The following is a 13,356-nucleotide window of genomic DNA, read 5'->3' as shown; positions in this document are numbered from 1 at the left end:
AGCCTTAAGGTTCTTCTATTAGATGAACCCTAGTGAGTTGAAATGGAAACAGGTTAAAGAATGACAGATGCAGGCAAGAGGATGATGACATCAAAATGGAACACTCAATGCTAAAGATTGAGGACAACAAGTGCTTTAACAAAGTTAAGGCACACTGGAATGGCACACATTTTTGAAAGAGTTCAACATTAACAGGGAAGTTTCTTACTCAAATCAAAACCACTGTGATCTTATGCACATGCCACATACACAAATAACATGATACAATCCATCATGAGCAAAGTAGAATTCAACATTTGTGTCAAAAAACACTGCAACACACCACTGAATAGGTCTGTCTTTCTCTTTTTCACACACACTTACGGATCAGGGTTCAGCATGCAGCGTTCAAGGTGCAGCAGGCAGGAGAGAGGAAAGAAAGGAATGGAGGAAGAGAGGGAAAGGAGGGAATATTGCAGGAAACATCAGGCAGAGAAAGGAAGTAGAGAGAGGGGAGGAGGAGGGGAATAAAAAAGAAGAAGGGGGCAAGAGGTAAGGAGAGACAGGGAAAGGAAGGCACCTCTATTTTGCGTCCCTCTACGATTGTACCATTTAGTTTCTCCCGCGCACGGTCAGCATCTGCACTCGTTTCAAATGTTACAAACCCAAAGCCCTGCAGTGGCCAGGAGGTGGGGTTGAAAATCAAGCGACAAAGGAATGAAGTCCAGAAATGAAATGATATAACAAATAAGGAAAAGAAGAGAGAAGAAAAAGACACAAAGCACAGATGAGAGAGCTGCAGGTCAGGAGGAGGTATAGACCAAGAAGCAGAGGCCAGAGAGACGTTGGGAACACAGGACATCAAAGCACAGATACAGTAGTCCTGATTACACTTAAATGACCACCTCATCATTGTGTGTGTGTGTGTGTGTACGTGTGTGTGTGTGTGTGTGTGAGTGTGTGTGTGTGTGTGTGTGTGTGAGTGTGTGTTTCTATTCTCTGTTCCTTTTAGCATCCCAGATTCCGCTGTACATGCATTTACAGAAACAACTGGACCTACTGTAATTGAATTAGCAAATGCAATGAAAGCTTCCACACACACAATGGAAATTGAGATGTCTGTTTTTATTTGTGAAAATGTGTGTGTGTGTGTGTGTGTTTGCTGTAGGAAGCAGTTGCTGTGCTGGTGTGCGAAGGCCCTGTGAGAGAGCAGATAAGTACCATACAATTACAATCTCCGCCATGACTCTCTGATTGAGCCCCAGGACGCAGCTCACTCATGAGGCCCTGTCTGTGTCTCTGAATGTGCCTGGAGATGCAGCTCACTCAAACCGCTCATATGCAGGAAGACATGCCTCCAAACCCTAAACTGCAAAACCTCATCTATCTTAGTCAATGAGCTTAAAGCAGGGAGAGAGTGAGAGCTGTACAATCATATTTGCTATCATGAATTACTGCCTGGGTGAAGGGCTTTATGTTAAATGTTTCATTCTTCCTTATCAGTGTAGTTGAACTTAAACTGCAGGAATTCACACTTCATTAACATGCAAAGAGACATATTAGAGTCATGGGCACCTGTTTAATCATACATAGACACATACAGCAAGATTTCCGTTGCACATTATTTGTACAGCATAATAGCTCATAATGCAATGAGTCCTTCACACTAAACATCATTTTTGGCATTTTTTATTTGCCTTCTAAAAATCCATATGGCACTTTCCTGATTTGTCACCACAGTGTTTAAAAGCAAAAAATCTATTTATTACAACTTGGGTTGTACTTTGTGTTGCTTAAGCCAGTGGTTCTATCGCTTACTGTGACAATGTACTCACCAGGTTAATTGCTGAGATGTCAGAACACAGCGACATCAATAAATATAGTTGAGAAGGGGTCAAGAAACACAAGTAGTTAGATAATCACACAGGCTGCAATATGTTGTAAAATACCATAAAGGTTTGGTTAGGTTTAGATCAGGGGTGGGGAACCTTTTTCCTATCAAGGGCCATTTTTTTTTTACAACATCCTTCGAGGGCCATACTAATTATTGATCTCATAACCTCTGCAATTTTTTTTTAAGACACAGCCCATTCATTTCACCTTTCTTTTATGCTGTGCAAAAATCAACTTGTATCTTTCTGTTTTATCAGAAATCAGAAATCCTTTATTAGTCCCACAACGGGTAAATGTATCTTGTCACAGCAAAAGAACATATGAAGTAAAAAGGCAGTAAACAATAATTAAATAGAATAAAAAATAATATAAGTACCAAGTGGTTGATAGAAATAAAGTGAATATTGCACATGGCAGTGATAATTGCACAGCAGTGGCGCAACAGTCTGTTCTTGGTGTGGTGGTCTACCTCTCTATCTTTCCATGTGTTTATGTTACGCTCTGCAGAGAGCTGCTTGTTGGGTCAAACTCCGCCGAAGAGCATTAACTTTATCCAAACGCACTCGTCCTTTCAGCTCGTGCAGTTCGGCATGTCTCGTGCAGTAATGACGGTCGAGATTATTTTTCATCACTGCAAGTACGTCCACACAAACTAGGCACACTGGCCTTTTACTTCCACAAATAAATAATCGTTCGTCCATTTCTCCTGGAAGTACGACATTCCACATCCACCTTTCTCTTTGTTACACTCTCCATGCTGCGTTCACTGATGTCAATGACCGTCTCATTTAATATTTAAGTTTTTTGACATGATGTTACCACGTGATGACACGTTCCGCTCGTGTTGTGTTCAAGTTCCCTGACCTCGGCCGTTTAAAATATTGCCGTCTAGTTTTTTTTGGTAGTGGATTTTTTTTGCGTGCGTTTTATGAATTACCTCAAGGGCCGGATCAAATGGTCTCGCGGACCGTATACGGCCCGGAGGCCGGAGGTTCCCCACCCCTAGTTTAGGACAACAACTACTTCTTTAGCAGGGATTGATCATGCTTTGTGTTAAGCACAAGAAGTGGCTGGTCAGTGAAACTTAGGTTTTATGTAGGTCAGCAGAAATGACCCACACTGTTGTTTCTTGCCAAAGTGGTAGTGTAGCTCTTCAAACGCAACGTTCAAAAAGACACAGCGATACACTGATGGTAAGGATAGATCATTCTACGCCAGTGTGTGTGTCTGGATGTCAGTCCTGATGTTCCACCTACTCTTCCCTTTATAAAAAAACTACCTAAAAACACTCTGGACAGGTCTCAAAGACAGTCAATATAATATAATTTTGAAAAAGTAAAGTAGTGAATCAGTTTTGTTTTTCAGCACTTGTTGATAGCATGCTTAGTGCTTTCATTTCTTATGCAGTCCTGTTCAATCATATGACATCCCCTGCTGCTTTCACAAAAGGGAAATATAATAATCATGATTTGTATGCACACCGAAGTGGAACAGAAGCCACCCAAGAAACTACATTTGACAGTGTAGGGATATGTAGTGATGTTGTGTTTTAAGAAGAGTCCATAGATTACTTCAGGTAAATATGATTGGTGTGTGTGGCTGACAGATATCAGTAAGGGCCCAGCCTCTCACATATCTGCAATACCACTCAGCCGTAAAACTTGTACCCTCAGACTGAGGAAGGTGATGAAGGACTTTCAATTCTCTCAACAAGGAATTTCTTCATGATTCAACCTTGACATTTCTCAGCTTCACCCAGCTGTCAGTCTATAGTGACAACGTATAGAGCTAAATCCTGGTTTTTCATCATTTGAAAAAAATAATTTAAACTGAAAGTTCAAGTTTTGAAACTTTCAAAAATATAATAATATATTAAAAAAAGTGTATGAAAAGTGAATATTATGTTGATTCAGTTCTGTCATTCTTTTGAATACAATATTTATTTTAATTTTTCTCTTACATATATATTTTCATATTTGAGGTCTTGTTTTTTTCATTTGCAGATTTTATGTTTTTAGATTCAGAACTTATTTTTTACTGTTCTTATTTTATTTTTTTTCAGATCTTTTATTCACTTCCAGATCACATGTTTTCCACTTTCAGACTTATGGCCCTGATCTGGCGTGGAGGGGCGTGGCTTCAACTGAGAGGGGCCTTGAATCATGAGTGACAGCAAAACAAAGAAGGCTGAGGACCTTCCTCTATCACCCCCATCCTCTAGAAGCTCCACTGGCTCCCCATCCCCCAGAGAATCCAGTACAAGATCCTCCTCATGACCTGCAAAGCCCTCCATAACCTGGCCCCCTCCTGCCTGACTGACCTCCTCCACAGACACAACCCCCTTCACCCCAAATTTTAACAACAAAAAAAGTATTTTATTTTCTCCTTGTCAATTTTAACAAATCCTAAAATTGCCATAATGAAATAATGTGTTTTACAAATATCTGGATTGGATCTATAAAACATGGACAGATAGCGAGAGAGCAGTGTCACTTTCTCATAAATGCCAGCTGCCGGTCAAACAGCTGACTACTGTGTGTGTACGTGCTCAGCTGAGAGGTTGTGTCCTGCTGAGTAAGAGCAGGACCAAGAGTGTCTGTTGAACTACACTCACATTTCAACACCCCTCTCACCTCAGCTGAAGCCATGTCCCCCACGCCAGATCAGGGCCAAAAGTCTGAAACTGAAATAATAGTGAAAAAAGATCTGAAACTGAAAAAGATCTGAAACTGAAAAAAGATATGAAAGTGAAAAAAATAATTAATCAATCAAAATAATATTCAACCTGAATTTTTTTTTAAGACACTTATTTTTCAAATTTCAAGATCAAAACTTTCAATTTCTTTTTTCAAGTGATCAAAACCTTTGGCCCGGACTTGACGACGTCCCGTGTACATTGTCTAACTGAGATTGATTCTGGTGCTTGAAATTACTATGAGATATTCTGCACAGAGGGGTTCTTGTTACACAAACCCTGAGGACCCCTGGTACACTGGAATAAGCAGCCAGTATTTTTAGCTTATGTATCCCGGGCCAGTCGTTGCCCTGTAATTGCCTCGCCAGATAAAATGTGCAAACAGCACCTGGCAATGTGATATCTTATGCATATACAGGATTCACTGCCTTCCTCTTGGCATAAATAACACATAGGCCTGCTCTTCAGAGGGGGAGCAGATAAAAAAATATATTTAAGGGTGCGAAGTGGGAGCAAAATGAATCCTTCTGACATTTTGTTACCACATATAGATACGTTCACTGCTCTTCACCCTAATGCAGAGAGCCTGCTTTCTTTTCTTTATCATGTGTAAATAATTTGTTTTTCTAGGGAATGGGATGCACTGAATGTAAACTAGACCTGCTAAGGTTGAAAGAGTGCTTACAGAAGGAAACAGTACTTGGTTTCCTAAAAGACAAGGGAGCTGACTGCTATCTTGTTAAATATTTGTGCTTCCCTTTGTTACCTTTTACGCCTCTTTCTACACAGTTTTGTTTTGTGGCTGTACTTGTGTTTTGTGTTTACGGAATAAATCCCCTAGTGTTCAACGCAAGGGAATTCTATCCATTAAAGCAACTGCAGAGATGGGAGGATCATGCTGATTGAATAACCAGTAATTACAAATTACATTAATTTCTTGTTATTTCCTGTTGTCTAGCTAGCATAGATGTACTGCATGACATTATTATACAATGTTTACGCAACAATTTTCAACTCTTGGTTGTGTTTTATCATTTAACTACATGTAACTACTTGTCACTGTAATTATTTGTCTATAGCTCTGAACAGCGCACTTCTGCAGAGAGCTTGTTCTCAGTGAATTTTCCTCTGTATAAATAAAGTCAGAAAGGTCAATAAAGCAACCAATAGATGAGCAAATGAGCCTGGTCAGCTACACTTTATCTCTACCGAAGAACTAGATGTGTGGTGAAACCCCTTTGAATTGAGTTATACATCACTTAATAAATATACATTACAATTAAGCTAAGTTTGATGCAATCAGCTCCAGAGCAGTAAATGTAAAAACTTCATGAAATGGCTAGAGGGTGAAACACTGTTGTAATATAGTACTGTATCTGAAGATTTAAATCAGCAAAATAGATATTTATTCATATGAAAATGACACATTTAATGTTCTGATTTTACTGAGATTTAAAACAGAGAACATTTGTACAGAATTTGTTTCTACTTCTTGGCACTATAGGTTGAGAAGCTAAAGAGGCAAGACATCATGTATTTGTAGACTGTGTGAATCCTACTGTCAGCGTTAAGATTCATTGTCTTCATTATGTTACAGTGCATGGCAGCCGGTAAGGTGTAAAAGTTGCCTGCAGGCAAGTGTCACTGATTCGGGTTTGTAATTACTATCAGACAGAAGGAAAGAGAGCTGTGAAATGAGGAGTGGAGGACTGCGAGAGAAGAGGAGGGCACGAGACAAACACGGTCGACTGGAAAATCACATGTGTGAGAGAATGTGCATGAATGTGTGGAAACAGTGCACTTACCTTAGAGCCTCGCTCGTTAAAAATAATCTCAACGTCTAATATCTTGCCAAATTGCTGTGGAAGACAAGGAGGGAGACGGTGGGGACAGGGATGAATGAAAAGAGGGAAAGGGAGGAAATAATTAGAACATGGCGACCTGTGCTGCTCTCTCATACTCTAAAATACAAAAAAGGTCAAGCAGTCAATGCCCCGGATTAACAAACTCCTCTTCATCTGACAATGAGATTAATAACATATCCATTTGCTCTTAATGCTGTTGAATGCTGTGTTTGCTCTGTTGTGCTAATAAAGTGCTGTGTGTGTACTGGGGACGATGGCTACGCAGTGTTAATGAACACTACTGTGTTGGATGTGGACGCCATAGCAATGCAATGCCTCAGTACGCACCGCTGATCTTAATGATGCCCATCATCTTGCTTTTGCTCTCCTCACTCTCGAAAAAGAAGGAGAGAGAGGAGCTGGAGCTTTTTCAGTGGAGGCACATTTGGGGGGGAGGGGTTGGAAGTGAAGAGACAGTCCATCAAGGCTATGATAAGCCATACATGTGTTTGTCTTAATTGGCTAATTACTGCAGAGTGAGATCTAGAGCTAGTGTGGTGAATGTGTGGTTGTCATACTTGATTTAATAAAATGAGACCTGGTCTTATGGCTTTTAAACATGGCAAACACTCCAGCAGCTGCTGTGGGTGCAAGTGCTTTTCTTAGTCTTATCATGTATGGGCTTGAACATACAGTAGATATATGGAAATACAGGCAAATAGGATTATACCTGTACAGTATATCAGGCTGATTTATTGGCCTCTCATACCAAATGTCCAGTCAGCATGGTCTGAAGGTTACTCTCTAACAACATCCACAGTGTCTTTTTCTTTAAATCAGATGTTTTACTGACCGTAAGTCTTACATTTAGAGTAGCTCAACATGGGGCACCAATTTACCCTTTTGTCAAATTAGAAAACTCAAGCTGCTATAACTGACACAGCACAGTATATTAATACATATTAAATACAATAGGAAATGTGACATAGTAGTGAAATCATTTGGCTAGGTTTAGACTGCAGCGCTGCACCTGTAAACACACCAAATAAAGATGATACAAATGAGTGCCAAACTAAACTAAAGTTGTATTTGTCTGAAATGATCCCTTCAAGCTGAACTAAGATTATAGCCTGTCCCACATACAGTACGAGTAGGAAGACACCTGAGGTCAGAAGTCCTGACTGATGAATAATGTTCACACTGAACTACTGAGACCATGAGTATGGACACTCTCACAAACGCTTTTACCAGTCAAACATCTTTTACATTCACTGAGAGCACCTCTTTGAACAATTATTTAGTATTAGTTTTACTATTTTTAACTATACATGTGAGATTTACTCCTCTTAAAATAGCAGATTTTTTAAAAGGGGAACAGGAGCAGCTGACAATATCTATAGATGTCAACATGACTTCTCTTCCTGTTCATTTTCTCTTTTGCCTTCCTGTCATCTTCTTTTTCTAGTGTCACTCTCAGATTTTTAGTGTTTAAATATTTTTTTGTGATCTTTTTAGTCCACGTATTATTACAATTGTGATTTGAGAGAGCAATTACATCAGTTTTGATAATGTGAAAATGAAATAAAATATTTTCAATTTAGTTTTAATATTTCTGTTTCTAAAAGAAAACTCTGCTTCTGCACTGACAATAATAACTCTAAGAAAACTATTATAACTACTTTTAGCTTCAGTATAAATACATGCCACTATCATTGGAAGATCAGTTGGAGCCTGTGCTGTTGGAGCAGCTGGGATGAACTCATGGCAATGTGAAGCAGCACTAACCTTGCCAGGCAGTATGGTAATGCTCAGCCTTGTGCTCCACATAACTAGACCTTGAATCAAGAAGTTTATTTCAATAAATAAATAAACATGGAGCAGGCAGCAAAGCAAAGGCAAGGTCACAGCACTGGCCCTGAAGATGAAGGAAGTCCACCAAAAAAAAACCACATGTTGCATATACTTACTGTACAGTATGTTGCACGTGTATGTTGCAGAACTGTGTGCTATCTATGTTTTTAAGATGAACAATGGACATACTCTAATCACAGTGAAACAATGCCTTAAAAAAGAAGAACAAAGATAGTTGATTTCATTACAATATAAGACAAAATGTTCGAATGAAATTAAGAAAAAACTGAATTTATAATTAATACAAGATTTAATGGATCGCTCTTGCCCCAGTGAGAGTCATTAACCCAACCACCTCTTTTTACCTACTTGTCTGCTTCCCCACTCACTGGAAGGCTGTATATACACAGTGTGTTTGTGTACTTTGTGTGTGTGTGTGTGTGTGTGTGTGTGTGTGTGTGTGTGTGTGTGTGTGTGTATGTGTGTCTGTTTGGTCTTTTTTTGTTTTGTGTTTGTGTATTCTTGAAAAGGAGTGGGACTTTCCAACAGTCTCAATTCTGTATCAATTCTAACTAGAAGGGCACTTGGAGAGTGCAGACCTCTTCAGAAATCTTGCAATGAAGGAAGTGAAAAATAATCTGTGTATCTGCACCGTGATTCGCTCTAAAGTCTAACGGGTTCTGAGTCCGTGAGGCTGCTCTGGCTCCGGAGGTAAAGCGGTTCGTCGCCCAATCAGAAGTTTGGCGGTTTGATCCAATCCAGTCCGCTTGAGTAAATGTTGGAGTTTAATGCAAAAGCGCTTTAAGTGGTTGAAAGACTAGAATGGTGCTATTGTGCATTTAATGCAGCTATAAATGCATTTTCAAGTCATCAACAGCAGTAAGAGAAGATGTAGGTAACTGGTCATAAACCACCATGTGATGGTGGTTTATGAACCACTCGGCTTGTGGTGCTCACAGTCCATGAGTAGATTCAAGCTTCCTTCTGCGGGTTATACTGTAGAAAGAAAACCCTTTCTTACATCAATTATTATTATTATTATTATTATTATTATTATTATTATTATTATTATTATTATTATTATTATTATTATTATTATTATGTTATTTTGTTATTTTATTGTTATTTTATTGTTATTTGTTACTTTTAAGAGTAAAGTTTTTGTCAACATTTGTTCATAAAATATAATGCATTATTGTAGATTAAACTACATAACAGTGTATAAACTGGGTAACATTTGCTCCACTTCTGCTTACATGTTAATGCATCAGTAATAATACTACATAAATATATGATACTACCCACATACATATAATGGGTAGTTTATATATAAATATTAGAAACACCTCTCAGTATCAAACATTAGAATTCTTCAGCAGCTCCAAAATTATCACTTTTTGCTTGGTGGACCTAATAAACCAACTTTGTCTCGTACATGTTTTGTTTATAAAATATCAAATTGTTTTCCAAATCACTTCTGACAATTATCAGTAATCTCTGCCTGAATTATGTTATCTTTTTTTGAGTATATTTAAGTAACGCACCAGACTAACAAGGAGGAGTGCAGGACTCCAGAGTACACATCCAGACGTATGCAACAAAAGGGCTTCAGTTACAGTTAGGGAGAGGTCAAGTTTTCAGTTAAAGGTCAATAAACACACTGTAGCTTTGTCCTGTCTTAAACCGCCATGGCCAAAACCAGACCATGATCTTTCTCTAACCATAAACATGTGCTGTGAGTGATAAACATAACATACATACATACATGACTGTAGGTATCGACACAAGGAGCAGCATCACAGCACTAGTAATAAAACATTTTTTAAGGATTGCATAATCGTTAAACTGATTTTACTCCTCTGGAGGATTTGTTAAGAAAGATAAATAAATAAAAATGAAACAACAATGTATCCAGTGTGGCCATGTACAAACCTGTTTATGTGCATGTTTGCGTCTATCTGCGTAAGAATTCATTTGATCAGTGGGTGTGTTCTTCAGATCAGATCATTAACTATCTGGGCAAATGATAGTGCTCCTCCACTCAGCCTAATGAGTGGGATGAGAGCTGCCCTTAATTGTTGTCCACAATGACTACGTTATTTCATTAGAACTAATTACCCTGTCAGCCATGCCAGCAGTAAGGCAGGCCACACACACACACACACACACACACACGCACGCACACACATACACACAAACACAAACCCACACACACAAACAGAAATACACACACACACACACACACACACACACACACACACACACACACACACACACACACACACACACACACACACACACACACACACACACTAGTAACACACACAATAGTCCTGATCGATGAGCTGATGAACAAGAAACAAGGAGGTGATATAGGGGTGCGGCATGTGTTTTCTGTGTGATCACATTAACATCACAGTCTATAAAAGCCTGGGGAAAGTTATAGCATGAAAGTTATACTTATAGCATTTTTTATTTATTACTTTATTTAGATTTACTTTGATAAATGACACATTATTTTCTAATTTTCAAGTAACATACTTAATGTAGTATTTTTGTAACTCCACCATGTTAGAGGTTTTGACAGTGAAGAGAATAATACTAATGTAATTGCTGTCTGTGTAGTTGTACCTGGATATGAAGGCATACTGCTGACTTTGCTGCTTCTTGTACACCAGGTAACAGATAGTGCATTTGCTGTATTCCAATCTCCTGTCTGGCTGCACTACAGTTTTACTATTAATAATACTTTTATCAATATTACATACTGCTACTAAATCCATTTAATAATTACATTGCATCTTTCCACCAATCATTGTTGTTTTTCCACTTTCTCTCTCCTCCTTCATCTATCTCTATTTCAGTGTTTGGTCTGTGAAGGCAGTCGTCTCCATTAGTCCAAATTAGAGTTGATTTCCAGGGAAAAATCAGCCTCTGCAAGCTACACATTGTGGTGCCTAGTACTCACCTAGGGACCTGTAAGTGTTATGATGTATATTATATATATTATCCTCACTAATGCTTTAACATGTGAGCAGCATGTTAATGTTGTAGCTGGCTGCAGTGGATACTTACAGGGGGTTTCATTCATTATATGACATTGTATTGTATTTTACACACTTCATCAGAAACTAGTAAGTTCAAATAACTAAAGGTCAGGATAAAAAGCAGATAATTTTTCTCTGAACTTTAGTGAAGTAGACATATAAAGTAGCATAAAACTAAAATATGCCTCAGAATAGTAATTTAAGTTTCCTTGTGGTGTTTAGAAATAAAGTTGCGCTATTGAATAGATCCGATGGATACAGGTGACGCAAAGGCAGAGAAGAAGAAGGATGCAAGCTAAAAATGGACGGAAACAAAGCAGGTTTTAAACTTTTAATACTAAACATTGGTTGTGTGTTTGTGTGTTTTATGAGGAAAGAAAGAAATTCATCACGTTTATTAGATACACACAGTGAGTTTTTGTGACAAAGCCTGAATATAAAGAGAACTTTTGTTTGTTTACAAGAAATCTATGGGCACCTTTAAGTGCAGTACTTGAGTAAGTTACCTATGCTTACTTTACATCACTCTGCAAAATACAGTGTCATCAAAAGTAACCAAAAGGTAGGTAGCAACTCATTTTTATTTGAACACACCTCGTCACATCTACAAATGAAGCTCTTTGATGATTGTTTGCATATTTGATGAATCTCCTGTGGTTATGGCACCAAAGATACATTATCTCAAATGTAATGACATCACTCAAAATGACCAGTCTCACCTGCTGTGCCCTGACTTAATGGTTAGCAGAGTGATAACTTCTATCACTGTTTCTCTCTATTTTACACACTACTTGTCTTAATCAACACAAACACACCGGCACCACTGGGGGACGCAACAATGGCAAAGCTCTGGCTTTCTAACTACCCACTCAGTGCAAAATGGCTCCATTGCTACACTGATATGTTGATGTAAATTAGCAGATTGAAGATTATAATTACATTTTGCCTCCTCAGAGGCAGAGTCGGTTTGAGTGGAGCCTTATGGAATAATTGGGGAGGCAAATGAGAGTGAAGACATGAACAGGAGACATTAAAAAGAATTCCCTTGCTGGGAACACTGGGCTACCTGTGCTGCTGGAAGCCTCCAGAACAGGTGATTAGGCAAGAGTAGGTGTCATTAAAACACCATTAGCACAAAACCAAACCCCCGGTGCTTACCATAAATACACATGCACACACACGCATGGCCTACCTCAGCAGTGTGTGTGTGTGTGTGTGTGTGTGTGTGTCTGTGTCTGTGTGTGTGTCTGTGTGTGTGTGTGCGTGTGTGTGTGTCTGTGACATGCTGAGTGCACGTGTATGTGTGCTGAGAATCTAATGACTCATTTAGGACCCCTACCTCTGGGAATGTGACAGTAAGGACCCTCTTGCGGCTGGCTCACTAAGTGCCTGCTTATTAATTAAACACAGCTGAGGCTCAGGGGACGGCAGCAGTCCTGCATATCAGCTTGTCAAGTTTTACTCTGTGTGGGGCTAAATGCACAGGGTCCTTCTGAGAGTACAGGCCAGTTAGACCCACCAGCAGACATTTTGGTTCCATGCATCAGAAATATTACAAGAAATACATGAAAGGCCAAAACAAACCAAGCAGATTCTGACATGACTTGGATTGCTTCTCTACTCTTTGAGGGATATAGAAATCCAAATGACCCCGGGTGTATACATTAGTGTGCAGTGTATACAGGAAGTTATTTGAGGTGCAGTCTTAGAGTACAGATTTCCGCCACATCCTGAGAATGAGAGAATTGAATCAGTGAAGTGGTGCTGTGAGTGCCAATTATCATTCTACCATTAAAACCCTCTTCCCTGGCCTAGTAATTTCCCTCCAAATGTGTTGTTCTAATTATGAATTAAACTCAAATAAGCTTGGGTAATGAACCCAGTTTTATTCCTTTTCGAGGCCGTCCCCTTTCCACAGTGTGTCTCCATCGTTGCAGTTGTACACAACACTATGGTTTTATTCCTGTGTCCTGAGCTGGACTTCCAGAGATGTCTGAGGGAGTATCACTGTGTATTATTGTATAATTCACAGAGGTGGACCTCCAGC

General features: G+C 39.1%; 1 protein-coding gene across 3 annotated transcripts in view; it reads right to left on the bottom strand.

The window, feature by feature from the left end:
* Positions 1–13,356, bottom strand: part of LOC115024937 (RNA binding protein fox-1 homolog 3-like) — a 72,708-nt gene that overhangs the window by 38,557 nt on the left and 20,795 nt on the right. For 2 of the 3 annotated variants that reach the window (XM_029456836.1, XM_029456835.1), the window contains exons 3-4: positions 6,373–6,426; positions 560–652 (exon numbers count right to left, since the gene is read on the bottom strand). In XM_029456836.1, the coding sequence (XP_029312696.1) occupies positions 560–652; positions 6,373–6,426 (147 nt within the window). The remainder of the gene's footprint in view (positions 1–559; positions 653–6,372; positions 6,427–13,356) is intronic. The other variant, XM_029456837.1, reaches the window with a different exon arrangement.

This window comes from Cottoperca gobio, chromosome 19, assembly GCF_900634415.1.
Source record: "Cottoperca gobio chromosome 19, fCotGob3.1, whole genome shotgun sequence".
NCBI lineage: Eukaryota > Metazoa > Chordata > Actinopteri > Perciformes > Bovichtidae > Cottoperca > Cottoperca gobio.
This window is presented reverse-complemented; position numbering and strand designations above follow the sequence as displayed.